Source organism: Dromiciops gliroides, chromosome X (assembly GCF_019393635.1).
Source record: "Dromiciops gliroides isolate mDroGli1 chromosome X, mDroGli1.pri, whole genome shotgun sequence".
Taxonomy (NCBI): domain Eukaryota; kingdom Metazoa; phylum Chordata; class Mammalia; order Microbiotheria; family Microbiotheriidae; genus Dromiciops; species Dromiciops gliroides.
Genome location: NC_057867.1, coordinates 44,990,829 through 45,018,237, shown reverse-complemented (window position 1 = coordinate 45,018,237; position 27,409 = coordinate 44,990,829). Strand labels below are relative to the sequence as shown.

The 27,409-nt window shown below is 43.0% G+C and overlaps 1 protein-coding gene across 1 annotated transcript; it reads right to left on the bottom strand.

Annotated features, from left to right (window-relative positions):
• Positions 1–26,033, bottom strand: LOC122733939 (non-histone chromosomal protein HMG-17-like). The gene is made up of 2 exons (XM_043974639.1): positions 25,969–26,033; positions 1–277 (listed from the first exon to the last, which is right to left on the bottom strand). The coding sequence occupies exons 1-2, from the start codon at positions 26,031–26,033 to the stop codon at positions 1–3; spliced, it is 342 nt and encodes a 113-aa protein (XP_043830574.1).
• Positions 26,034–27,409: the final 1,376 nt, after the last annotated feature.

The window sequence follows — 27,409 nt, the reverse complement described above, 5'->3', positions numbered from 1 at the left end:
TTATTTGGCATCTCTAGTACCTTCAGCTTTCCTTGTCTGATCTGTTTTGGCATCTCCATTTTCTGTAATATTAGCCTTTCCCTTTTCCCTTTTGGGTAAATTCTCTCCATGGTTTGCTGGTGCCTTTTGGGGTTCACACTCCTGAGGGTCCGGGTAGGCAGATAATTGTCTCCTCTGTGGTTCGTGCTGAACCTTGGTCTTACCTCCTATAGCATCTTCTTCAGCCTTTCTCTTAGGTATTTTAAGGATAGTGGTGAGGGGCCCTGATCCTATGATTCTACTTTAGAATTTGTGGTCATTCGATTAGAACTTTGGCCGAAGTTTCCCTTTGTCCAAGGGAAGGAGACAAAGGAAAACAAGATGGCAGGGGCCACGTTTAGCTTGCTTCGGAGACTCAACAATCTTTATGGCCCCTTCTGGTTTTAAATCCTATGATGCTATAACGTGTTCAACGACTCTCGAATCCAATTCATGAAGCATTCATTAATGCTTGTCGGGTAGATGCTGCATAAGGCAGGTTTTGGCTTGACCTAAAGAGTGAAAGCTATCTAAATGGGCTCCCTCCATTGATGTCTTCAAGCAGAGGTTGGATGACCCCTTCTCTGGTCTGCTGTAGTGGGGATTCATTTTGAAGTATGGACTGAGTTAGATGAAACTCTATGCTCCCATGATAGACACCTTTTCTTTTTAAAAATTGATTTAAAGGGAGGGGGCAGCTAGGTGGTGCAGTGGATAAAGCACAGGCCCTGGATTCAGGAGGACCTGAGTTCAAATCTGGCCTCAGACACTAGCTGTGTGACCCTGGGCAAGTCACTTAACCCCCATTGCCCCACAAAAAAACAAAACCAAAATTGATTTAAATTTATATCTTTTGTTTTTCCACTCCCCACGTTTTCCCTGTAGTCTTCTCTCTTCCCTTCCAGAGAGCCATCCCTTATTAAAAGAGTTCAGGAGAAAAAAGAAAAAAAAATCAACAAAGTATTTATTCAGAGACCAGCCTGAGTGCAGAGAGGCACATGGAAGGGAGGTGAAATTTTTTGGTCATAGAAACTCACAAAACCTACTGTGCTCTCTCTCTCTCTCTCTCTCTCTCTCTCTCTCTCTCTCTCTCTCTCTTCCTCTCTCTGTCTCTCTGTCTCTCTGTGTCTCTGTCTCTGTCCCTGTCTGTCTCTGTCTGTCTCCGTCTCTCTCTGGTGCACCCAAGGGTCCTTGGCTATCTGTAGCAGCAGAAGGGAAATAACAGACACTTGAAATATTTATGTAAGTGTCAGGAGAGAGAGGGAAGGAGGGCTGATGCCTCCCTCTCCCGCCCTAGGGCTAGAGTGTATCGGCAGACCTCAGGTGTTCAACTACAATTTCTGGTGCCTTTGAAAGCTATCTCAAACTGAACGGTGGCAATCACAGGGTAGGAACGGCTGGCTTGTGGGGACAATGGCTTTTCCTGAGTGTTAAGGGCCTTATTACAGTTCTGATGTCCTTGTAATATGTTTTATGCTGGCAAAGGTATATTGCAAGGGAAATACAAGGTAGGAGTAATTCAAATTCTTTGCTTGGTGGCATTCTGTAAACCTTGAAGCTACTGTCCAAATATATCTCAAATCCAGGGGGCGGCTGGGTGGCGCAGTGGATAAAGCACTGGCCCTGGATTCAGGAGGACCTGAGTTCAAATCCAGTCTCAGATACTTGACACTTACTAGCTGTGTGACCCTGGGCAAGTCACTTTACCCCCATTGCCCCGCAAAAAAAACCAAAAACAAAAACAAATATATCTCAAATCCCGAGAAATCCATCACCGCAGTAGAAAAGAGCGATGAAGAGCTTTACAAATCCCTTTTGGCCTTCTGGGTCCCAAAGGTACCTCTTCCCCATTGCCCTCCTCCTTGTGTCCTCAGGCAGAGGTAGCAAGCTTTAGCTAGCTCTTGGGATATGTGGGCTTAGCTAGTGCTGGAGGGTACAGAGCAGCTGGTCTTTGCTGCCATGCCCCAGACAAGGCAGGAGGAAGAAAGGGTGGTTTGTGCTCAGGCCTGGTTACCGTGGCCAAGTCAGGAGGAGCTGTGGCAGACCTAGCCCGGGACCAAGCCAGCTGGTCCATGCAGGTTGGGGGCACAGAATACAAACTGCCACTTTGTATAAAGGGCTGAAGCCTTAGGGAGGCAGGCTGAGTCAGACCGTAGACCATTCTCCAGTTTGATATCTCTGCTTCTACAATTGTTTCCCCTTATATGTCTCAGCACTCTGATTTGGTCTTCCAAAGAAACCTGGTGCTGACCTGACTGAGAGCCAGGAGAAAAAATTCTTTTCCCACCCCAGTCTTTGCTTAATACCTGCCTGGTACTAATCATGAGCAGAATGTATGGGCACTGGATCAACATGAAAGGCTTTCAGTTTTGAACATAGAAGGTTTTGTATACAGTAGGCACCTAATAAATATTTTTTGACCAGAAGGATGAACGAAGGCACCGTTAAGTACTGGGAGAGAGGCAAAGGTAAGATTTGTTTGTGTTTATAATCTAGAATGGGGGCTCTGATGCATGCAAAATATGCAATATCATAATAAAATGATTAAAAGGTAATAATATTAATGTCAAATATTAAAAAGTGACTTAATGGTTGAGGGGGAAGTGACATTTCTAGGTGCTCTACTGCCATTATTCAGTAACCTCTCTTCCTTTGAGGTTTACTCAATCCATATCCACCATCCAATCACAATTCTGGTAGCTATCTGTTGTCTAACAACCTCTAGGATTCTCCCCTTATTTCCTCAATGAGTTTTGTGTCTGGCTCAGGGTCTCTCTCTCCTTCTCCACTCCTGCCCTTATACTAGTTGTCTTCAAAATACACACTGAGATGGGGCAGCTAGGTGGCGCAGTGGATAGAGCACCGGCCCTGGATTCAGGAGGACCTGAGTTCAAATCTGGCCTCAGACACTTAACACTTACTAGCTGTGTGACCCTGGGCAAGTCACTTAACCCCAATTGCCTCACCAAAAAAAAAAATACACACTGAGACTCCTTTCAAACTCCTAACCTCAGTTCTTCAACTTTTAAAAATCTAAATTAAAAAATTTTTTCTTCAACTTACTTTTTGCTACCCCACCTGGGTCACATAAAAAGATGGTCATACCCTTGGCCTTGTCATCTACCACAAATGAAGCACTTCCATGTTCCCTTATCTGATCAAACTTTATCCTTACTCTTCATGTGCTGCTGATAAAAGATGGAGAAAACTCACTATCTCTGTCAAGAAACCCCCAAATGGAGTCACAAAGAGTTAGACACAACTGAAAAATGACTGAACAGCAGACATAGTCGTTTACATGTTGTCTCCCCCATTAGACTGTGAGCTCCCTGAAGACGGGGACTATCTTTTGCCTTTCTTTGTATCACCCGTGCTTAGCGCAATGCCTGCCACATAATAGGCATTTAATAAATATTTACTGACTGACTAAAATGTCTATACCATTGACTCAGATATTCCTCGTCTAGGTATATAATCCAAGGAGGGCACTGACAAAAAGAAAGACTCCATACACACCAAAATATGAATGTCAACACTTTTTGTGGCAACACAAAATTGGTGCACAAATTGTGGCACAGCAATGTAATGAAATAGTGCTGTTCTGTAAGAAATAACTAAAACCAAGAATAGAAACATAAGAAGACTTTATGAACTAGATGAACACAGTGAAGTGAATGGTGCCAAGAAAACAATATGCACAATGACTGCAAAAACCCACCTCCACAGAGCAATCAAAACTGAGTGCTGCAAAAATAGCAAGACTGGGCAGCTAGGTGGTGCGGTGGATAAAGCACTAGCTCTGGATTCAGGAGGACCTGAGTTCAAATCTGGCCTCAGACACTTGACACTTACTAGCTGTGTGACCCTGGGCAAGTCACTTAACCCTCATTGCCCCGCAAATATATATATAAAGACCAAACTTGGTGCCAAACGAGCATATAGGAAGACACTTCCTTTTTATGCCTTGCAGAGGTGGGGGTCCATGAGAATACTGCATGTAATTTTGCATATTCTGAGGTGTTGTTTGGTTTTGTTGGACTTTTTTTTCTCTTCTGAAATCCTTTGTTATAAGGGATGGCTCTTTGGAAGTGAAAGGAGGAGGGATGCAGAGGGAAATGCAGGAGATATAAATATCAATAGAGAAAAATTAAAAAAATTGAGACCTCTGGCACCCCCTTTTTTTTTTGGTGCAGGGCAATGAGGGTTAAGTGACTTGCCCAGGGTCACACAGCTAGTAAGTGTCAAGTGTCTGAGGTCGGATTTGAACTCAGGTCCTCCTGAATCCAGGGCCAGTGCTCTATCCACTGCGCCACCTAGCTGCCCACACCCTTCTATCTTTAAAAAAAATTTCCCTTTTTTTGTTCCATTCTCTGATGAGAGATGACCCTTCTCCTTGCCAAGGGCAACTCCCACTTTTGTGCCTTAATCCCAATAATTCTCATGTTCACCATGTCCAAAAATGAATATCTCCTTTTCTTCCTTGAGTCTATCATCTCTCTGTTAGGAGGTGGGTAACGTGTTTCATCTACTGGTCCTCTGGAATCATGGTTGGTCATTGCATTGACCAGAGATGAACAATTTTCAAAAGAACAAATGCCAACCATCAGAAACCTTTTCAAAATTATTCCAATTCACTAATAATCAGAGACATGCAAATTAAAATGATCCTCTCATACCCATAAACTTAGTCAAGCTGGCCGAAGATGGGAAAATTTAATATAGAAGGTGTGTAAAGACAGATGTGATAATTCCTTGCTTCTGAAATGTAAATCGGTACAGTTCTGGAAAACAATTTGGAATCATGCCAGAAAAGTTACTAAATTGTTCATACCCTTTGACCCAAGGATTCTACTAGTAGATTTACATACCAAGGAGGATAATAATATCAAGATAAGATCCAACAACAGGGGTGTGCTGGAGCTCACAAGAGCTGATTATTAAATTTCCAGTGCGCGCATTTATACCTCAGAAATTGGCAAACGCTACAAATCAGGGCATGATTTATTGTTTTGTTGATTGTCTAGACTTAACAAAGCAACGGAGGAAATGGTAATGATGCAGCTTAAACTTAAGAGTGTGTTGGGCATGCAATTTTTTTTCTTTTGGAGAGTAATTTGTTAAAAATTTACCAGCACACGCCTGCACTTACACCAAATTATTCCTAGCAGAATTATTTATAATAACAGAAAGCTACAAACAAAGTATGTGCCAAGCACTTGGGGACGGCTGAAAAACCTGTGGTATATGAATGCAATGGAATAAAATTGTCCCATAAGGAATAACTAATAGAAAAAAAATTTAGAAAAAAACATGAGTAGTCTTGTGAAGTGATTCAGTGTTAAGAAAGCAGAGCCAAAAGAACAATAAATATGATGACTCCAGTAATGCAAAAAAAGAGCACACTAAAGAGTAGTCAATGTTGGTAACAAATTATAAAAGTTAATCTTCTTTTCTGTTAAATGGAACAGCATCATGAAGTAGTTGGAGCAGGGGATTGTTATCATAGGTTCACAGTTCTAGAGCTGGAAGGGTCCTCAAGAGTTTATCTAATTTAGCTCCCTCATTTTACAGAGGGGGAAACTGAGTCCCAGGGAGGGGAAGTGACTTTCCAAGGTCATAAAGATAGTAAAAACAAGGGTCAGGATCTGAACTTATGTACGTTTACCTTGGAGCTCGTGCTCTTTCTACATTACCACACAGATAAGGAAAGGGAGGTACTGAAAGGGAAAATGATTTGTCCAAGGTCACACAGCTCTCAGTAGTAGGTAAAGCCAGGATTCAAAACCAGTTGTTTCTGACTACTAAACACTTCCTATTCTAATTCTTTCTTTCATAACCAGATTATAGATAATCAAGTCCAAACTTTAGGTGAACGGTGAGGAACACAAAGAGAGGGTTGGGTGAGATAGGCATGGGTTGATTTCAGTCATAGAAAAGTGCTTAAAAGAAGTGAGCTTGGTGGAAGACTCTCTCCCCTCCCTGAAACTGGGAATCCCTGGATACTCCTTGCTCATTTCTCCTTTCTGGGTTGCAGAAATCTTTTTGGAGTTTGGGAAAAGCTGGTGCAGGAGCAATGATTCTTGAACTGCATTGGGAAGGTCAACAGACACATTGAGATTGTCGGGACATGAATCACTGAAGGCTTTATGGATCCAGGCAATATTCCATCTGTGGGCACAATTTCAGGTTGAAATACATAATGTCAATTGTGGTCCCCAGCTCCACTTTCCATCAGTAAAATGTGACAGTGATGAAATGCCAAATGTAAATATTCCTAGGTGGAAGTACAAATTTCAAACAATAATGGCCTCATGTCAGACAATATGGAGAGGAGAAAGTTGCCTAGAACTCAGTATTATACTTGCTAATGTATCTGCATCTCCAGTGCCCAGACAACAAAGCTGGAAGACCAATTCCAAAATGCAGGATGGGAAATTTTCACGCATAAGGAATCCTGAAGAGAACATTCAGGAATGAAGGGTCCCTTTCAGGGTTGGCTTGCCCATGAGTATCTCAAAACCACTCCATCTCTCCCTCTCTCCCTCCCTCCATTCTTGTTCTCATTTTCTCCACCCCACTTGTCTCCAGTTTGTATCTATGACTGCACTGGTATGGAGAACTCCCTTCCCCTAACACAGTGTTCTTTACATTTTAAAAATTATTTTAATATATTCTATTGACATCTTTTTTGTGTGTGTCACATTCATTTCTGAATATATACTTCCCCTTCCCTTACTCATCATCCATCCTTTGCAAAAAAAGAAGCAAAGAAAAAACAGTTCAATGAAACTAACCTAACCAAGTCTCACAGTATATGCAATATTCCACACCCCTAGTTGCCCACCTCTGGAAGAAGGGAGGGAGATGCATTTTCTCAGCTCTTCTTTGGGGATAAGCTAGGTAAAAGAGTTCAGTGTCGCATAATTTATAATTTTTTTTTTTTTAGTGAGGCAATTGGGGTTAAGTGACTTGCCCCGGGTCACACAGCTAGTAAGTGTTAAGTGTCTGAGGCTGGATTTGAACTCAGGTACTCAACTTCAGGGCCAGTGCTCTATCCACTGCGCCACCTAGCTGCCCCTATAATTTATAATCTAAGAAATTTACTTTGGGGCAATGAGAGGTGACTTACCCTTGGTCACGTAGCTATTATAGTTGAGGCAGAATGAGAACCCAAGTCTTTCTGTTTCCTCTCTTTTCTCCCAAAACCCAAGGCAAAGGAGGCAGCAGCATTTAGTGGAAAGAATACTTCTTTTTTTTGAGGGGAAAAATACTTCTAATCAGGGGCTCTGAGTGTGAATCCTGGCTCTGCTACTTAGCATCTGGGAGTCCTTGGAAAAATCCTTTCCCCTCTTTGGGCCTTACTTTCCCCATTTATCAAATGCAAAGGTGGGGTCAGATGTCTCCTGAGGTCCCCTTAATCCCTAGATTTAGGATCTCTTGGTTTCACCACAGAAGCCAAGAGTTGGTCCCCTTTCTAAGTAGGTGATGGAGCCCCAATTCCCCCCGGGGATAGTAAAATACTCATTGCTACCATCAGAGCAAACATTTTTAAATGTTCCTTTGTTGAAACAGCTTAAGCAACTGCTAATGACATTGGGAATGCTGCCCCCTCACTGTGTAAAAAGAGGAGGCAGTGTGTGTATAGTGTGGTTAATAATGAATTCTAGCTCAAAGTCACTGGTGGCCCATGGGAGCGAAAATATCTTTTAGGATTAAGGGAACATGTTTGTTTTAGCCTAGATTTTAAGCCAGCCCCCGTCAAGAAGTTTCTTGTATTGGGCTCCTATCATGGCTATTATACAAGACTCACTTCAGTCTGTTACACAGGGCTTGGAGTAGTCCAGAACATGCAATCGTTATCCATTGTCCCCCAAAGGAAAGAGTGGGTGGTTTAGCTTGTGCCCATATTACCCGTGTGTGTTACAAGCAGGGCTCCTAGGAGGATGGGGCTGAGGGTGAGAGAAGTTGCTGAGTTGATTATGAATGACCTCCTTATAGACTCATGTTCCTACCCTATTTGCCCCCTACTCTGGGGAGAGTACCAAGTGCTTCTATACAGTGTACAGTGAATGGTCAACCAATATCTATATACAACCCTTGCCTCCCCCAGCTGCCTTCTGACAGTCAGCTACCTGGCCAAGTACACAAGGAACGTTCCCAGAAAAGGACCCTCCTTGGGAAAAGCAGGTGATGGAGCCGCATCCAACCTGACCTTCCCTCCCCCCTCGTCCAGGTTGATTTGGGTCTGCTCTTTCTGCTGCTGATAGCCTAAGCTACCAGAAGGCAGTGAAGTCAATGGGGTTGCCACAAGTCTTGCAAGTGAACAGCAGCTTTTTTCACCTTGAATACTGGTGCTGAAGACCACACTCCTGTGCCCCATCTTTTGATGCAATGGCTTCAGGTGAATTTCACCAGTTCCTCCCTATTCCACAATCTGGGGAAAGACAAGGAGGAAAAGTGAAGAGGAGGCCCTAAAGTTGAGAAACTGCTGCTAAATCTTTCCAAGCATGTCATCAACTGAGCAACTATCTTAACCCTTTTCTTTTTAAAAAAAATTTTTTTGGTGAGGCAATTGGGGTTAAGTGACTTGCCCAGGGTCACACAGCTAGTAAGTGTTAAGTGTCCGAGGCCGGATTTGAACTCAGGTCCTCCTGAATCTAGGGCCAGTGCCCTAGCTGCCCCAAACCCTTTTCTTGATAAGAGTTGTCAACTCAGCCTACTGGGAGAAGTTTTTTTCCTTCATGGGGACACATAATCTAATGTTCTAATGGTGGTCACTTGCAAAAATAGGATTTGGCTCGGTTCCTTTCACCCGTGAATAAGTAGAAGTGTTTCATTTTTCAAGGGACTATGTTGGTTTAAAGCTATGGGGAACATTTAGCTGAGGAAATTTTAAGGAGAGAAAATGAAAATGAAAATGAAAATGCCAGAAGGCTGTTTAATCAACCTTAGTTGGAAACCTTTAAGACTAATTCCTTTACTCCCTGATTTACCTGTAACTTTGATGGCTGAATGTGCTATGAAAATTGGACCTCTTAGTTCTGTTTCCACATAATGACATGCCAATGATTGTGTCCTGCAGCTATTTATCATGTTTGCTAGTCATGCCTACCAATCAATAGGCCCTTTTGATTTCAGTACAAGATATGTGGGAATCAGGGCTTGGAAAATACCAAAAGGCTTTTGCTTTCCCACTTGGTGATTTCTTACCTTCAGGCAGGGATGGGACTTGGCACTAATAATCTTGACAATGCTTCAATCCTTGCTCGGATCCATGATTTCATCATCATGGGTATTCTTGCTTTCAGTGCCTATCGCAACATAGCTATGCCTTCTTATTCTGTGCAATTTGGATATGTATCTTTCCACATTTGGGAAATGGTACAGTGCCTTCAATGATCCCAAGCTATTTTCTTATTCTGAAACTCATCTTTTGAACACCAATTGTAATTCTATATGGTCATTAATCATAGATCAGCACAGTCTTCAAAGGATCACAATTCTGGGTCACTCTGATGGCCAATGAAAATATGTCAGTAGCCTGAAGCATTTTGCCAATGAGGTGGGTAACAAGAAGTGGCATAAAAGGCATCACAAAAGTATGTGTGACCAGAAGGGACAGTGGGTTAGCCATGTAGCAAGAGGTGGGATAGAGATGTACAGATGAAATAGTAGACCTGAAATACCAAAAGACCTAGAAAAATGAGAATGAATGGATTAAGTCCCCTTGGGGACTTCGAAGGGTCATCACTTAATTTAAATGTAAATATCTATTAAATTAGTTTACTTGTTTGTAATGTTGTTCAGTATTAGGGTTCTATGAAAGCTTTTAATACTCATTTTTACTTTTCTTTTTTTTTTGCGGGGCAATGGGGGTTAAGTGACTTGCTCAGGGTCACACAGCCAGTAAGTGTCAAGTGTCTGAGGCCGGATTTGAACTCATGAACTCCTGAATCCAGGGCCGGTGCTTTATCCGCTGCACCACCTAGCCACCCCCTAATACTCATTTTAAAAGACACAGAGTGGGGGTTCTTAATCTTTGGTCAGGGGCTCTGTAAACTTGGATAAAAAATATTTTTCCCTAAATCCTTTGTAATCCTATATATTCTATGCATGAAAGCCATGATTATTCTGAGAAGGGTTTACCAGACTTCCCCAGGGGTCCATGACACAACCAAGGTTAAGAACCCCTGACCTAGAGGAAGATCTGCAGGATATTCAATAGACCCTCTAAGGCATATTTATGGGAAGTGATGGACAAGATGCCCATAGGATGGAAAGTCATGGGAGGATTGCAATCTATACCTGTGCAGGGAATATAACGTGGATGAGATCATAGATCCATTGAAATAAATTCCAACAAGACACTTGACATAGAAACACTGTTGTTTCTCCCCCTCTCTATATAACCCATATACACTATAGAACCCATGTACACTATACAGCCTGATCATACACCAAGTACACTTGTTGTCCTATACCCAGAATAGTGCCCAGCACAGAGCTGACACTTAATAAGTACTTCTGAATGTTGGATTCAATAACAATAGCTTATACTTGTACAACACTACATGAACAAAGCACTTTGTGCTATACATTGACAGATTTAGATATGAGGCAACAGATAACTTTTTAGCGACCTGAGCACTCCCAAATTATGGTTTGGCACAGTACCTGGCACTGTGTAAGTACTTAACACATTATATCCATATAATCTAGATCTAGATCTAGATATTTATAATGGCATGTACTACATCGGAACGTAGCGAGTTCTCCATTGGAGGGGGGAGTCTTCAAGGAGAGGCTGGCACTCGTTGGGGATGTTGTAGAGAGTATTCCTGCTTAAGGACATATTGGATTGGATGGTTATTGATGCCCCCTCCAATTGGGAGATTCTCCCATTCTGCTTCGGGCAGCAGGGTAGGCTCAGGAGGTCCATCTGTCCCTGATCCCAGCTAAAGGGCCAAGGGTATTTGGAACAAAGGCCAGACTGGTGCTCACAATACATTTGCAAAGGAGAGCTTAACTCTAAGAGAGACCCATACCCATTTCTTTCTCACCTTGGTTTAGCTAGCAGCGATTTGTAGTTCAGGGCTAACATATGTTAGCCCTATCTCCTGCCCTTTTTGCTCTCTGTAAAGGAAGGAAGTTTTCCCCACCAAGCTACTGAGGAGGACTGCTTTTGGTTCTGGTCTACTTTACATGGTGTGGGAAAGAAGCCCTCCCTGTACCCCCACAAGGAGATGGAAGTTGGTCCCCTTGGCTGTGGTTTGTGACCATGAGGAGGGAAAGATGAACCAGGTTAGCCACCTGGAGTCGACAACTGGGAATGATGAGTAGTGTTTTAGGAAAGCCAAGTCAACAGCTGCATCAGAGACTGGGATGGGTTAGGCAAGTGATAAGTTGCTGGTAATTGTTGGCAGGAGCAGTTTCCAAGCAATGATGTCAAGGCTGTCAGCAATGAAAGCTGTGATTCCTTCCCCACCCCACCCCATTTTGGTTACAGAAGCATGGGGACCTTTCTCATCCTTTCCCCTCCTGGAGCATGACTCTTTGAAAACACTTCATTTCCCAAATTACTCTGGGAAGAAAGGGTAAGAAGCTCCCTATTCAAAAATATAGTTGAGGTTTTCTATTGTTTTACTCATCGTTTGTGTCCTAAACAAGCAGGAGTCTGTTAGCATGGCAAGTGGCTGAAGACCTAGGGTTGAACTCCTGGTTTTGAAGTGGGTGGGGGCAAGTGGGCTGGGCTTGGTACATTCATTATTATAAGGTCCCACGATTTGAACTTGAGTTCACACAGGTCTCAAATGGGTGGAACCTGCTGGTCTGCACACATTTTCTTTATCATTTCTACCAACTGCTTAGGGGAAGAAATAATCATCCAAAGAGTCAGAATAGAGGGTTGGGGTGAGGAAGGCTCTGCGCTGAACCTCCGGATCTCGGTGCCCGGTTTTTGATGAGTTGCCATGTTCTGTGCCACCATAGTCGGGAGAAAGGACAGATATGTCAGTTTCATCTCCTCTCCCGGTAATAACATTTCAAATGTGTTCATTTCTTTGTCTTAATATTTTATTACCGACTTGTATTTCTCCTCATCCCATGTGTGGTCCCACTTCTCCCCCATGCGAATTGATTAAGCTGTGTGGCAGTAAATTGAAACAGAAAACTATGCGTCCAGGGTGATTTATCGTTAATGTGAAATTCTATCCCAACCGTAGAGTCAAGGAGCAGGAATCCCAAGCTATTTCCAAATTCATATTCTGAGACAGACAATCAGATACCCCCAAACCACAGCCTCATGTACTCTATTAATCGCATGCTGACAGACCCTTTGGTTGCATTTGTATTTCCAAATAAATACAAACATATGTCACCATTTTTTATTGATTTTGGACTTTCCTGGGAAGGAAACGCTGTTACATTATAATAAATGGTGTCAAGTAAAACAAATAACACAGAACCCATTAAGAAGGCATTTGTTGCAGAACTCAGTTTGATTTGTTTGCATCAGTTGGAATCATGTCAAAATAATGTCTTCGGAAACCAAATAAAAATTTGTTTGCAAATTTGTCTGGGGCAAGCTTTTCGAGAATCAATATGGTTTTCCTCAGTATGCAAATGCAGCCCAGAGAGTTCCAGCCCAAATTCCGTGCCTGAATTATATGATAGCGTTAGTGAATTAATAAATAATCATAGATAATAAATAATATAGGGACTGAATTATATAATACATTTATGAGGAAGTCGAGGGCAAAGAAGATTAAGAAGGATAGGCTTGGGAGGGGATTGATTTTCAGATGAGCTAAAATAACATTTTGTATTCAGAAAATTAATGGAGTTTGGTCCTGTAACTCACAAAGTCCAGTTAAGCTAAATTCCACTGTAGGCTTTCAAAATGGAAAAGGACATGCATGGTTGGCCCCCCAAAAACGGTTTTTTGCGGGGAGCACTAAGCTTTTCTTGTGACGGACTATCTCCGCTCTAGGCAGGCCTCTTCCTCCTTTTCCTCATATCCCTTTCTTCTTTTCTGCAATCTCATATGCCAGGAATCTTCTAGCTCAAATCTTCTTCCCTAATTGATACTTCCATTCCTGGAGGCCAGAGGTGGGAAATCAGTTGGTTGTACCTACTAGGGATGCCATCCCTTACTCTACACTATCTAGGCTTCTTCAGCAATGGGCGGCATCCCTGTTGTAGGAGATGGAGCCAGGTCTACTGAAACCAAACTAGGAAGAGTTATGAGAGCTTGGAATAATGTGGTTTCCAGGGCCAGAGGAGTGCCTCTCACTGTATCAGCCATTCTTATACTCCAGCCATGACCTGGAGATCATCTTACCCTAGGCTCAGGATCCTCTTTGCTGGCTTAATCACAGATGCCTTCCACCTCTCTAGATATCTTGTTGCATCTCATTAGACAGTTAGGTGATGTCATGGATGGAGTGTTGGACTTGGATACAGGAAGACCTGAGTTCAGATCCTGCCTTACTTAGACACTTGCTAACTGTTGGCAGTCACTTAACTTCTCAGGTCTTGAGTTTCCTCATCTGTAAAATGAGGGTAATGATAGCACCCATCTCCTAGGGCTGCTGGGAGACTCAAATGAGATTTTATATATATATATATATATATATATATATATATATATATATATATATATATATATATATATATATATATATATATATATATATATATATATATATATATGTAAAATATTATTCCGTTATTATCTATTTAACATAGATGATATCTATATCGTATGCATTCTATATGAAGTGATTTGCAAACTTTAAAGTTCTATAGAAATGTTAGCTATGATTATTGTGATGGTCATTTATAGTTCCGTATATCAATGAAATAATTATTAGGGACTGTGATACTGTCACATTTACTACCCAGTTATTGTCACTATTATTCGAGACTAGCTGCATCATTGTTCCCTCTTCTGTTGCCTCCTACTTCATGAGAATCTCTGGTTAAGCTCCTTCACTGGTGAGTTAAAATGCTCCAAATAAAGTCCCATCGCCTCCAGCATGGAAACCACTTCCCTGCATGCCTTTTCTATTGAAATCTCTAGACTCCCCTAAGCAACTGCAACGGCTTGGGAAATATGCAAAAGGCCCAGGTCTTCTCTGATAGCTCTAATGAGCCTACCTGCCTGCTTGGCTCAGTTGCCCAGGTCATAGGCAATTTTGTTGCTAGCAGAATCAAATGGGAACCTTATTTCATGCATATTTGCCAAATGCCTTGAATGAGCTTTCCACTAGTACTTGTCTCTATTGCCTCATCACCCTCTTGTTCTTCACCTTGCTGCAATCTGAAGGCCATCTTCACTGTTCCCACTACCCAAATGAAGCTGCCCTTTCCAATTCATCAGTGGCTTTCTTTTCTTTCTTTCTTTTTTTTCTTTTTTTGCTGGGCAATGAGGGTTAAGTGATTTGCCCAGGGTCACACAGCTAGTAAGTCTCAAGTGTCTGAGACCGGATTTGAACTCAAGTCCTCCTGAATCCAGGGTCGGTGCTTTATCCACTGCAGCGCCACCTAGCTGCCCCCATCAGTGGCTTTCTAAAAGCCCCTAATTTAGCAACTCTTTCTCAGTCTTCATTTTCTTTCAGTTCCCTGAAGTAAGGGTCCCATTTACTCCTACTCTCCCTTGTGAATCTTCTCTCCTCTCTTGATTTGAAAGCCATTACACTCTCTAGATTCTCTTCTGAACAAAGAAATTCCTCCCTCTCAGGCTCCACTTCTTTCTTTTACCACCTTCATGTAGGTATAAGTTGAGCTCTCTTTTTGGCCCTTTTCTCTTTTCTCTGCCCCGACCCACCCCGGGGGAATCTCAGTGCCTCCTTCAGCTTAAGCTAACATTCAAGGCTAAGCTGCAGTAGAATCCCTTTGACCTTTGTCTCACTTCCAAGCTCCAAAGTCTCATTTCCAGACGCTCAGTAGGTATCTCGACCTAGATGACTTACTAGAACCCAAAGGTCAGTATGTCCCCAACAACGTCCAGCATTTTTAATTCTTCCCTTCATTGGTTTGTAATCTTAAAGGTCTATAAAAATATGAACTATCAATAATATCAATGACTAATATGACTGAGTAAACGTGATGATAGTAATAATAACCTTTCTAAATCAACAGCCAAGAGAACCCTATCCTATACATAAGGATAGGAATTGTACCTGTGAGATTCTTGGTACAAGGAATTCCTGGGTGAGAAGACTCTCTAAGCAATGCAAGCTAGCAACTTCTCTGCAACTGAAGAGGTTAAGTGACTTATCCAGAGTCGCAAAGCCAGTCCGTGTCAGAGACAGGACTTGAAACTGGATCTCCCTTCCTTTGAGGCTCCCTCTACTCCACTGCTCCTGCTGCTTATTAAATTACAAAAAAGGAGTCATCATCTTATCTACATGGGGAATAGTCTGAAGAAAATTAAGTACATAGGAATGACAATAGAATAGTGACTTGTCCTCAGACATTGTTCTACCTAAACTCCATCCAAAAAGATGCAAACAAGATGCAGATGTGATAATAATAATGGAACTGGTTTGTCCAAGGTAACCATACATGTTTACCTACAGATATTCAGTTCAGTCATTTTTCAGTCGTGTCCCACTCTTTGTGACCCCATTTGGGGTTCCCTTGGCAGAGATCTTGGAATGGTTTTGCCATTTCACTCTCTGGCTCATTTTACAAATGAGAAAGCTGAGGCAAACAGGGTGAAGTGACTTGCCTAGGGTCATCCAGCTAGTAAGTGTCGAGTGTCTGAGGCTGGATTTCAACTCAGGTCCTCCTGAATCCAGGGCCGGTGCTTTATCCACCACTCCACCTAGCTGCCCCCCCCCCATATTCGTTTCTTATTACACCCAGGGCTATAAGATAGTTTTGGCTCTCATCGAAATTATAGTCTCATAGAAGAATAAGGCACAAACAGATAACTTGAATACATAATATTACACTGCAAGTACATCAGAGTTATACAAAATGAAGTGCTCTGTGGGTTCCAAAAGGGAATGTCATTACTGACCCAAAGGAAATTAGAGGAGACTTCTGGGAGGAGGTGACATTTGATTTGGGTTTTAAAAAGTGGTAATTCAATAGGTAAAAAGGTTGAGAGAGGGCATTCCACATAGAGGGAACATCCTGATTAAAGGCAGAGAGATGAGATTATGCAGGAGACATCTGATGGGGCTAGGGCAGGGGTGGGATAGTATAGTAATGGTTAAAAATTGTTCAGATTGCTTGGAAGGTAGAGCTTATGAAATGGAATCACGTAAGGTTGGAATGGCCCCAGGCTGAAGAGGGGCTCAAATGTCAGAAAGAGGAATTTTAACTGAATAGTTAATAGGGAGCCATTGGAGATTTTTTTTGAACAAAGGAACATCAAATCCTCAAAAGAAAATTTACATACAAAGGTTATACAATAAGTTTGGCAGAGGGATGTCGAATGGATTATAGAAGAGATGAACACCTCTAAGGAGGCCATTACAGTAATCTACTTGGGTGATAATGGAAGCCTGTCCTACAATAATGGCACTGGGAAGAGGTAATTAATGAACATGAAAAGTATTGTGGGAGCTTCTAGCAACTAACTCAAGCCATCTACATCCTGGTATTACAAAGTGATCCTACTCTGTATCATAGATACAAACATCATAATACATATGTGTGCAACATAGAATAAGAGCACCCATTTTTCTAGGACTTCAGGGTTTACAAAGTAGTAGAAGGATCATTCCCATTTTACAGATGAGAAAGCAGAGGCTCAGAGATAGGTGAATTGGCCCAGGCCACCACAGCTGGTAGGTATCACAGGCAGGACTCTGCCCATTGTTCCTGTGCTGCCTCCAGTCTTTTCTTTCCAAACAAGACAATCACCTGACCACCTCACTGCCTCACTCCCAGACTATACCCATTAACCAGTCAGGGTGTTCCTGTGTGGTCCTGGAGGTAGTGGGATGGAAACTCTTCCAGGATCTGCGTCCTGGAGACCATCAGGGGTCATGAATCAGCTGCGTTGGAAAGGATTCCAAGGGGGAACAGGACAAAGATCAAGGGTGGGGCCCACGATCCATCCCCTGTCAAGGAATAATCCCGGTTACAACAAGGCTAAAGAAGGCATGGGCACCGCTCTGCACGCGGGATTAATTGATATATGTGCTTTACTGACCCAGCCTTAACCAGATGGGCTGGAGGATGAGTTGATTAAGCAGGAAATAAGAGGCAGCAAGGAAGAGGGCTGGGGTTGCCAAGTGAGCAAAGCCCAGCTGGTCCTTGATGGGCGATTAGTGGGCTGTGGCCTGCTGGAACACAGATGGAAAGCACTTTTGCAGGGTGGGCTTGCCCTAGAGTATATCTGTTGCAGGGGGAGGCATGGGGGATGGGTGACTGGAAGTTCGTCATTTTCTTTTTTGAGGCTTAAACCTGAACAAGGCTACCTGGCAGATTGGCTGAGCTTTGGCCACAGAAACCTCCTCCTCTTTGTCATGACAAACACTCCCTGTAAGGTAGGAATCGTCACCCTTCTTTTACATAGGGGGAAATGGAGACCAAGGCCAGGGTGGGGGGAGGTTAAGTGAGTTGCCCAAGATTAGACAGCATCAGAGTCAGGATTTGAACCCAGATCTTCTGGCTTCCAGTCTAGCACTCTGTATTTCACTTTGCTTTGCTTTGCTCTGCTCTGCTGTGCTCTCCTCCCATCTAATTACCTCTAGAACTGGCACAAGCTGAACATAGAAATAGATAAATGAACATTGGGCATATATTCCTGGCCAAGCAACTGGTTTCAACCACCTACCTGATTTAGGACTTTCATTGAATTTTTTTCAATTAACAAACATTCCATTTCTTTCCTTCCCACTTCCCCTCACCCAGGGGGGAACAAAAGAAAAAATATGTCAAGTCAAACAAAACAAATTCTCACATTGGTTGTGAAAACGTATGGTTTGATTTGTACCCTGTTCACACTCCCCACCTCTCTGTCAGGAGGGTACTCTCTGTCACCCTGGGTACTTGGGCATCATGATTGGGCATTGTTTTGGTCAGAGTTTGGAACTCTTCCAGAGTGACATATAGTAGTTGGTCTACTTTTGAACACCTCACTCAGTATTGGTTCTTACTGGTCTTTCCAAGTTTTTCTGCAACCATTTCTTTTTTCATTGCTTAGACTGCAATAGGGCAGCTAGGTGGCACAACAGATACAGCACAGGCCCTGAAGTTGGGAGGACCTGAGTTCAACTCTCACCTCAGACACTTACTAGCTGTGTGACCCTGGGCAAGTCACTTAACCCCATTGCCTCAAACACCCGGGGCTATCTCCAGTCATCCTCATGTATATCTTGCCTCTGGACCCAGATGGCTCTGGAGGAGAGAGCCAGGCTAGTGACTTTTTGCAGCCCTCCCTCATTTAAATCCAATTCAGTCATGACATCAGCTCCCCATGTCATGTTCCTCTTTCAGAACAAAGGATGAACAACAAGAAGGATACAACAATATTCCATGACAGCCATGTAACACATTGTTGTTAGGCACCTCCTCAGTTCTTGGGTACCACAAAAAGAGCTGCAGTAAATACTTCTGGACACGTGGGTCCTTTTCCTCTTTGATTTCTTTGGGGGTGTTGCTGGGTAAAAGGGCATGCATAGTATAGTGACTTTGGGGATATATTCCAAAATGCTTTCCAGTATAGTTGCCTCAATTGACAGCTCAAAAAATGCATTAATGTACCTATTTTCCCACCGCTCCTCCAACATTTATCCTTTTCCATTTTTGTCATCTTTGCCAATCAGATAGGTATGAGGCAGAACCTCCAAATTGTTTTAATTTGCATTTCTCTAATCATTAGCCATTTGGAGCATTTCTATATAGTTGTCAATAGCTTGAACTTCTTCTGAAAATGGCCTATCCATATCCTTTTGCCCTTTATCAAATGGGGAATCGCTCTTAGGCTCATAAATGAGAATCAATTTTTTATATATTGTGGAAATTAAGCCTTTATCAGAGAAATTTTTGCTGTGAAGATTCCTGTTTTTATACTGTTGTCATTCCTGAACTCCTATGCCCCAGGAAAGTGGTTTATTAGGATCCCTATTTACTATATAAAATGCCTGAATGTACCCTGTAGCTAGGTGCCTCCTAATGTCATTGTGTTTCTAAGAAAACATGTTAGGGGAAACATTGTAATGATGGGCAGCTGATTCCACAGGACTCATAACTGGATTGGGTTATTCAAGATTGGGAAAGGGTTTGGAACAGGATAGGATACCATCATCACCACAACATGCCCGTTGGGCACCAGAGTTGGAACAAAAGGCAGACTGCCAAGGGAAATTTTGGGAGTGCCATTCATCCCACCAGGTTCTGTGATGGGAATAGAAAAGGTCCTCTCTAGCTCTAAGGTCCAGTTTGGCCATAAGACAACTGACCCCAGGCAATGGGGAGGCACAAAGCCAGGGATGAACAAAATCACTGCCTAGAAGGACTTTGTCAAGCTGCAGATGAATTATTAATAAGCCTCTGAAAGAGACCCAGGAGCTGAAACCAGCCCCTTTGTTATTTACATTAATGAGCCTGTGGAAGAGACAGCAAGCAAAATCCCAAGTTTCATACAGGCTAAATTTGGAGGCACGACAATGAGTGGAGAAACAATGAAATCTGCTAGATGTAAATTCGTACTAATAAGTCACCAAATGAAGGGGCCACAGAGGGCCTGTTTTCAGAGCTGGGAAAGGGCTGAGGCAGGACTACAAGTCATTACTGAAATCCCCTCTCATCAGGCCACCTGAGTCGGTGCTTAGGCTTAGGGAGGAGAAAGCAAACGTGAGCTTGCCGGCTGGACACACAGCACACACATCAAAGGAGGTGGCATTACCATCATTAGGGATGTGTGCCAAGGACATTATGCTAGGCAGCTCTTAGCTGGGCTGAATGGAACACAAATTATCCTCATATAGTGTAATGTTCTGTTCCCTGGAGGAACCAGGGTACAGGGCTGGTGTGGGGATAAGAGATTTTAAGCATCATTTTGGTTAGTGCATTTCCTTTACTACAAGCCGATTTCCCTTGATCAGACTCAAAGTCTGCGTCATCTCCTCCCATCCAAACCACCCTTTTGTCAGAAACTGCCTTTCTCTTTGTACTCTCGGATGATTTTCTCCCAACTATCCACCTCAGGCAGCTACACTTGCTTGGGGATTGGTTCTTGCCTACACAGGAAGCGTATCAAAGCTGGGTAAGACTACCAGGCCTATGCCCCAAAGAGATCAAAGAGAAAGGAAAAAGACCCATTTGTACAAACATTTTTATGGCATCTGCTTTTGCAGTTAAAAAAGGGAAATTCAGGGAGTTCTCATTCATTGGCGGAATTGATGAACCAATTATGATATATGAATGGAATAGATTATTGCCCCGTAAGAAATGATGAAACGAATAGTTTCAGAGAAAATCGAGAAGACCTTTGGATTGATGAAGAATGAAGGAATCAGAAGCAGGAAAACAATCGAGACAATCAAATCGAAAGAAAAATAGCTTCGCAAGACTTTAGAACTCTGATCAATACAATGACCACCAACAATTTCAAAGTGCCAAAGATAAAGCATGCTACTTACCTCCTGACAGAAAGCTGATGGACCCAAGATGAAGAATGAGACATACAATTTTGGATATAGCCAGTGAAGAAATTTGCTTTGCTTGATATGGGGGTTTTCTTTGGTTTTCTTTTTTCCAATGGGATGAGGGAGAGAAAAGAAATACTTTTTAATTTAAAAAAGATAAAATAAAGCTGGATACAATGCAGCTATAAGTTATGTCTCCGGTACCGAGGATGAACATTCACTGAGACATCCACGCTCTGTCATCTGTCCTGCTTTCCATGACCAAAGCAAGATGATTAACTAACATTAAGGGTTAATTAAGAGCAGGAAGGATGGAGAATACAGTACTTAGGAAGTGTTATGTGACTGGGAAACTGTACAGAGACTCACTTCCTGGTGGGGTTTGGTCTTCAGAGTATGATGGGAAATAGTGAGATGATGAGAAGTAGCTTACTGATTCAAGCAGGGCTCAAGGCCATGACCATTATCTCATTAGCAGGCTTAGAAACTCCAATCTTCAATGACCCCATTGGCTTTTGTGGGAGGAATAAAAGAAAGAGAGAAAGATTAGAGCTGAGTAAGAAGAAGGAAATTGTCAGTGATTTGGAGGAGTCGGGACTTATAGAAAAGGCCAGAGGTTGTAGAAGAGAAATTTAGCCGAAATTGCAAGTATTTTGAAGAAAATTTTCCAAGTCCAGAATTACTTTTAGCTTCTATGGGAGAAGATTGAAAGAGAAGAAAGAGGATTAAGGGATAGGTATCTGAAGAAAATGATTCAAGAAGAAGGCCTTTAGGAGAAGGTAATTGGTGAGGAAAGGCAAGTTAAGTCAACCAGCATTTATTAAGCACCTATCATATGTCCTGCACCATGCTGAGCACTGAGGTGACAGAGGCTCCCAAATAATCCCTCCTCTCAGGGAGTTCACAGGCCAATGGAGGAAGCAACCTACCAAGAGATGTACAGACAAGATACATACAGAACAAACTGGAGATCAGCTCAGAGGGAAGGTGAAGATGGAGAACCAGGAAAGGCTGCTTGCAGAAGATGGGACTTTTGCTTAGACCTGAAGGAAGTCAGAGAAGTCAGGAGGCAGAGATGAGGAGGGAGAGTATTCCAGGCATGGAGGGCAGCCATTGAAAATACCCAATATGGAGATGTAGCAAAGTATAAGAATAGCAATAATAGGAATTAGCTAGGTGGCGCTGCAGTGGATAAGGCACCAGCCCTGGATTCAGGAGGACCTGAGTTCAAATCCGGCCTCAGACACTTGACACTTACTAGCTTTGTGATCTTGGGCAAGTCACTTAACCATCATTGCCCCGCCCCCAAAAGAATAGCAATAATAGCTAATATTTATTAGTGCCTACTATGTGTCAGACACTGTGCTAAGTACTTTACAAATATTGGCTCATTTGTTCCTCACAACCATTTAACATATGAGAAAACTAAGGCAAACAGAGGTCAAGTGACTTGCCCAGGGTCATACATCTAGGCAATGTCTAAAGTCTTCCTGACACCAGACCCAATGCTCTATCCACTGTGCCACCTAGATGCCACAGAAAATTAGAAAGGTAGGAAAGGGCCAGGTGGTGGAAGTATTTAAAAGCCAGAGGATTTTATCTTTGATCCTGGAAGTAATAGGGAGCCACTGGAGTTATTTGAAGTCAGACCTTTGCTTTAGGAAGATCAATTTGATAACTGATCAGATGATGGGCAGGAGTGGAGAGACACTTGAGGAAGGAGACCAACTAGCTTGCTGCTGAAATAATCAAGGTGTGAGGTGAGGAGGGCCTACATAATGGTGGTGGCAGTGTCAGAGGAGAGAAGAGGGCCTATATGAGTCTAATGTTACAAAAGTAGAAAAGACAAGACCCGGCAACTTATTATCTATGGGAGATGAAGGAGTGAGAAGTAGAGGTTTTTGTTGTTCAGTCATTTCAGTTGTGTCTGACTCTTTGTGACCCCATTCATAGCCTCCAGGTTAAGAATCCCTCCTTTAAATGAAGGCAATTGTTGTTATTATTGTTCAGTAATTTCAGTCATGTCCAACTCTTTGTGACTCCATTTGGGGGTTGCTTGGCAAAGATACTGGAGTAGTTTGCCTTTTTTTTTCCTCCAGCTCATTTTACAGATGAGGAAACTGAGGCAAACAGGGTGAAGCGACTTGCCCAGGGTCACACAGCTAGTGCATTTCTAAGGCTGGATTTGAACTCGTGAAGATGAGTCTTCTTGATTCTATCCTCTGTACCACTTAGCTGCCCCAAGAAGTCGAGGGTAGCACCTGGGTGACTGGGAGGATGGTGGAACAAATGGGTGGGTAAAGCAAATTGGCACAGTGGGTGGGGAAAATGTGTGAAATACTTTGGAGGCTGGTGAAAGGGCAAGGAAGGTGAAATAACTGTGTAGTTGTTGAGACTAAGGAAGGGAGGTTTAATGTGGCTTCAAGTTACTAAGAAGTAACAATAGGTTGTAAAAGTCTGAAAATGCTTAAAGGGTGAAACATAAATACCCACAAGTAGATGAAAGATGAAGCTAAGATCTCACTAAGTATGGAGGGCAGAGTAAATTTTGCAGTGACATGCATGGAGTATGTGATATTTGCATTTGTTACAGAACATGGTTCTAAAACCTATTCTACCTGATCTAGGTGGGGTTGCTTTTGTCGATAAAATAAATGTAAAAGGGTCTTCCTCAGTGGAAAAGAAGATGAAGGGTCTTGCAGAGCACCTGTCCACACTCCAGGCTATCAGGGATCATGATGCATTCCTAACATCAGCAACAGCAACAAAACCATGTAAAATGGGGGGAAAGGTGAGGAACTGAAAGAGATGAAACCTGACCACTAGCTAAAGGTTGGAGGAAAGAAAATGTCACTCAGAGAAGGAAAGGAAGGAAGAAAATATGTATACACCAAGAGCTAAAAAACAAATGGGAAGCTCTTCCTGAAGAAGAGAGCCTCACTCTGAAGTGGAAGCAACTCTTTGTTCCTTAAAGCATCAGAAAGTACTAAAACTGGTGCCCGGGACAATATTGTCTGGTAAGGGTCAGAAGAAGATAGGAGTAGTGGTAGTTGGTGAGTCACTGCCCAGGGGCACCAGGGCAGCAATTTGTTGACCCCAAGGAGAAGTCTGTTGTCTTGTATGTATCTGATAGGTAACAAAGAGCCCATTAAGCTTTGTCAAAATGTATGAACACTCTCTATGTCTGGTGATCCATGTAGAGATAAATTATGTTTTTGAAATGAGTCTAAAAATGATCATCAGTGTTTGGATTATTGGCAATTAATGTTGACAAAATATTACCAAGCCTTGTGCAAGAAACTGAAGATCATGGCGGGTGGGGTAGGCTGTTGTTTTTCTCTTTGCCATCCATTGGAATCGAGGGATGCAGAAGAGAAAAACTGATTCCAGAAGTGAAGAACTAGCTAAGAAGGTGGTATATGAGAATGGGGTTTGGAATTTGACTCTGCCTTAAAGACTAGAATGATGGTCATGAATGAAGTGTAAAGAACAGGCGAAAAGGATGTTATGAAGGAAGAAGATAAGCATTTATTAAGCACCTACTATGTGCCAGGCACTTGCTGGGTACTTTACAAATATTACCTCATTTGATCCTCACAACCATCCTGGGAGGTTAAGATGCTATTATCATCTCCTCTTTAGCGGTTGAAGAAACTGAGGCAAATAGAGGTTAAGTGACTTGTCCAGGATTATACTGCTAGTAAGTGTCTGAGGTCAAATTTGAACTCAGGCCTTCTTGAGTCCAGGACCAGTCCAGTCAACTGCCTCCTGACAGAAAGAGGAGGTGGAAAGAGAGGGGGATAACAGGTTGAAGGCCTGATTGCTTCACTTGTATCCTTGTGATTTTGGGAGAGAGTGAGGAAGGCCTCCATCATACTTAGTAGATTCCTTGTGGCAAACTTATGGGAAGACGTGGACAAAGGTGGAACAGGATGGGCACGTGTGGGGGGCTTGAAATCTGCATCAATGGAGGGAACTCATGAACTGATAAGGTTGAAGATCCACTGGACTCTTTGTGTAATATGAATGCTGAGGGCTAATCACATAAGGAAGGTGCCCACTTCTGACATGCCCTGGCTGTATAGTACCGGGCAAGTCCCTGTTGAAGAATGAATTTGGCATTCTGCATTTTTTGGTGGCTTTGCCAAGGCGATTTTATTACTTGTGTATGGAAGAGGAGAATGGGACCAAAGACTCTTGAGCAGGTCACACCATCATGTTCTCCCCTGAAGTGGAGGATATCTGAACAATTCATAGTCTTACAACTCAGTTGGGAAGATAAAGAATAGATTGGGGGAGGTGCAGAGTCGAAAGGTCAATGGAAGAGCAGTACAGTGCCCGGAGAGGGAAGTACAAAGTCATGAGATTGATGAAGGTGTAGTCAGGCCGATCACAGTGATTGAACTGGGATTAAACCATCCTAGGAATAAGTAATGCGAGTTTACACAGAGGTTTTCTGTTATCTAGCCCATCTAGAGATAGTATTCTATCCCTCGGAAGGAAACCTATTTCCTTGGAGTTTGGGAGTTAGCAATTCCATGATTGATAATATTAGACCACATCTCCCCACAGGCCTTTGCACAGATGTCAGTCCCTCTAGAAGCACAACTAATTAGACAGACCTAGGGTTCCACTTCCACATCATTTATCCTTTCGCTTCCCTAGGAAATTCTCGAAGATTGTTAACTCGTAGAGCAGTTGCTAATATGCATTGGTTGAGGGAGTGTCCACACCCGGAGTTCCCTTTCCTTAATCCCAGTTGAGGACTAAAGGGAAAAAATGTTAGCATTGTTTCCATGTGTCAGTGGCAGAAGGTCTTCCCTCCCCCAGTAGACACCTTCTCATCCTCTGTGACTCTTGACCTTATCCTTCCCGAAATTGGCTTCGTTGAGTGAGCTGGAAACCACCTTGTGGTTTCTGTGTTAATCCTGGGCTCCCAGGGCAGCCCGTGGGCTGGCCATCTGTTCCCCTTTGCTCTCACTGCATGACCAACCTACATCCTTTTCCGGTCACACCTGTCCTTGGTGAGGTCTTTTATGCCACTTCTCACAGCAGTATTACCTGTATATATATACCTGTATGGCAACGACCAGAGCTGATGGTGGCTGGTTAGACCCTGAGCTGGAAGCCAGAGGAAGACCCTGGAGGCTGAGAGCAGGAAGAGGCCACTTGAATTTGTTGTCCACGGAACAATTGCAGGGACTACCTTCTTCCTCCAGAATCCTTTCTCTCCCATCTCTCTCCCTAGTCCGGGGACATCCAGACCCTGCCCGCAAACTTCCAGTGCTGGGGAACTCATCCCCTTCCGAGTTAGCTCATTCTCCTTTGGACGACTTACACCATGAAGAAGTTTTCACTGACATCCAGCCCATGAATATGATATCGCTGCTGCTGCTCAGTCATTTCAACCGTGTTCCACTCTCTGTGACCCCATTTGGGGGTTTCTTGGCAGATACTAGAGTGGTTTGCCATTTCTTTCTTGAGCTCATTTAAGAGATGAGGAAACTGAGGCAAACCGGGTGAAGTGACTTGCTCAAGGTCACACAGCTAACATGTTTCTAAGGCTGGATTTGAACTCATGAAGATGTCTTCCTGATTCTAAGCCCTGTGCTTTATCCACTTTGGTATGACTTAGCTACTCAATTATGCCTCTCTGCAACTCTCCCTCCTTCTGTTCTAGTTTTGTCCACTGGGTCCAAACAAAACAAATGTAATCCATCTACTCTTTAGACCCTTGGCTCTACCACAGTGCTCATGTCCCCTTTAGAGTAAGGTAGTTCTATGAAACAGAATTAGCTGCTCATATGCTGCTATTATATAAAATGTGATTCAACAGATCATCGATTTGGAGTTGATAGCCATCCAGTTTAGCCCCCTCATTTTACAGAAGAGGAAACCGAGTCTGGGAGAGCTGAAGTGACTTGCCCAGCATGTAACAGCTAGTCAGTGTCTCAGGGTGGGATTTGAACTCAGGTCTTTCACCATAACCACGTTGTTTAATGATTATTCACACATGTGTTTACTCAGAGATCCCTTGAACTGCCCCAAAGTTATGGCTCCCTGAAGATCACTGGACAGTTTTATTTTTGGTGAGGCAATTGGGGTTAAGTGACTTGCACAGGGTCACACAGCTAGTAAGTGTCAAGTGTCTGAGGCAGAATTTGAACTCACGTCCTCCTGAATCCAGGGCCGGTGCTTTATCCACTGTGCCACCTAGCTGCCCCACTGGACAGTTTTAATCCTAAAATTTGGTTCCTTATTTTACCCACAGTAATGCTATGTAAGCGAGGGATGGGGAAAGGTGAGATACCTACCTATAACCACTTCTAACAATATTAATAAGAAGAGGAGACATTGGGGCAGCTAGGTGGCGCAGTGGATAGAGCACTGGCCCTGGAGTCAGGAAGACCTGAGTTCAAATCCGGCCTCAGACACTTAACACTTACTAGCTGTGTGACCCTGGGCAAGTCACTTAAGCCCAATTGCCTCACCAAAAAACCAAACAAACCAAAAAAGAGAGGAGATATTTATGGAGCATTTCAAAGTTCCCTTCATCTGAGCCTTATAACTACCCCAAGAGGTAGGTGGCTCATGCACACTATCAACCCATCTTATAAATGAGGAAACTGGGGGGTCAGACAGGTATAGAGTAATTGATCAGGGCCACATAGCTAAGAATTTCCAGAGGCCAGATTCAAATCTGGATCTCTCCTGACTATGCCCAGGTCTCTTTCCCTGAAAGAAGCCCAAATGGGCAGAACCTAGTCTGAATAACCCTT

Coding starts and splice junctions, on each gene's coding strand:
- LOC122733939 (XM_043974639.1), bottom strand. CDS start 26,033: ATGACTGAGCAGCAGCAGCGATATCATATTCATGGGCTGGATGTCAGT. Junction 278..25,968: donor AGTGAAAACTTCTTCATGGT/GTAAGTCGTCCA, acceptor ATTCTAAAGTAG/AATCATAGGATCAGGGCCCC.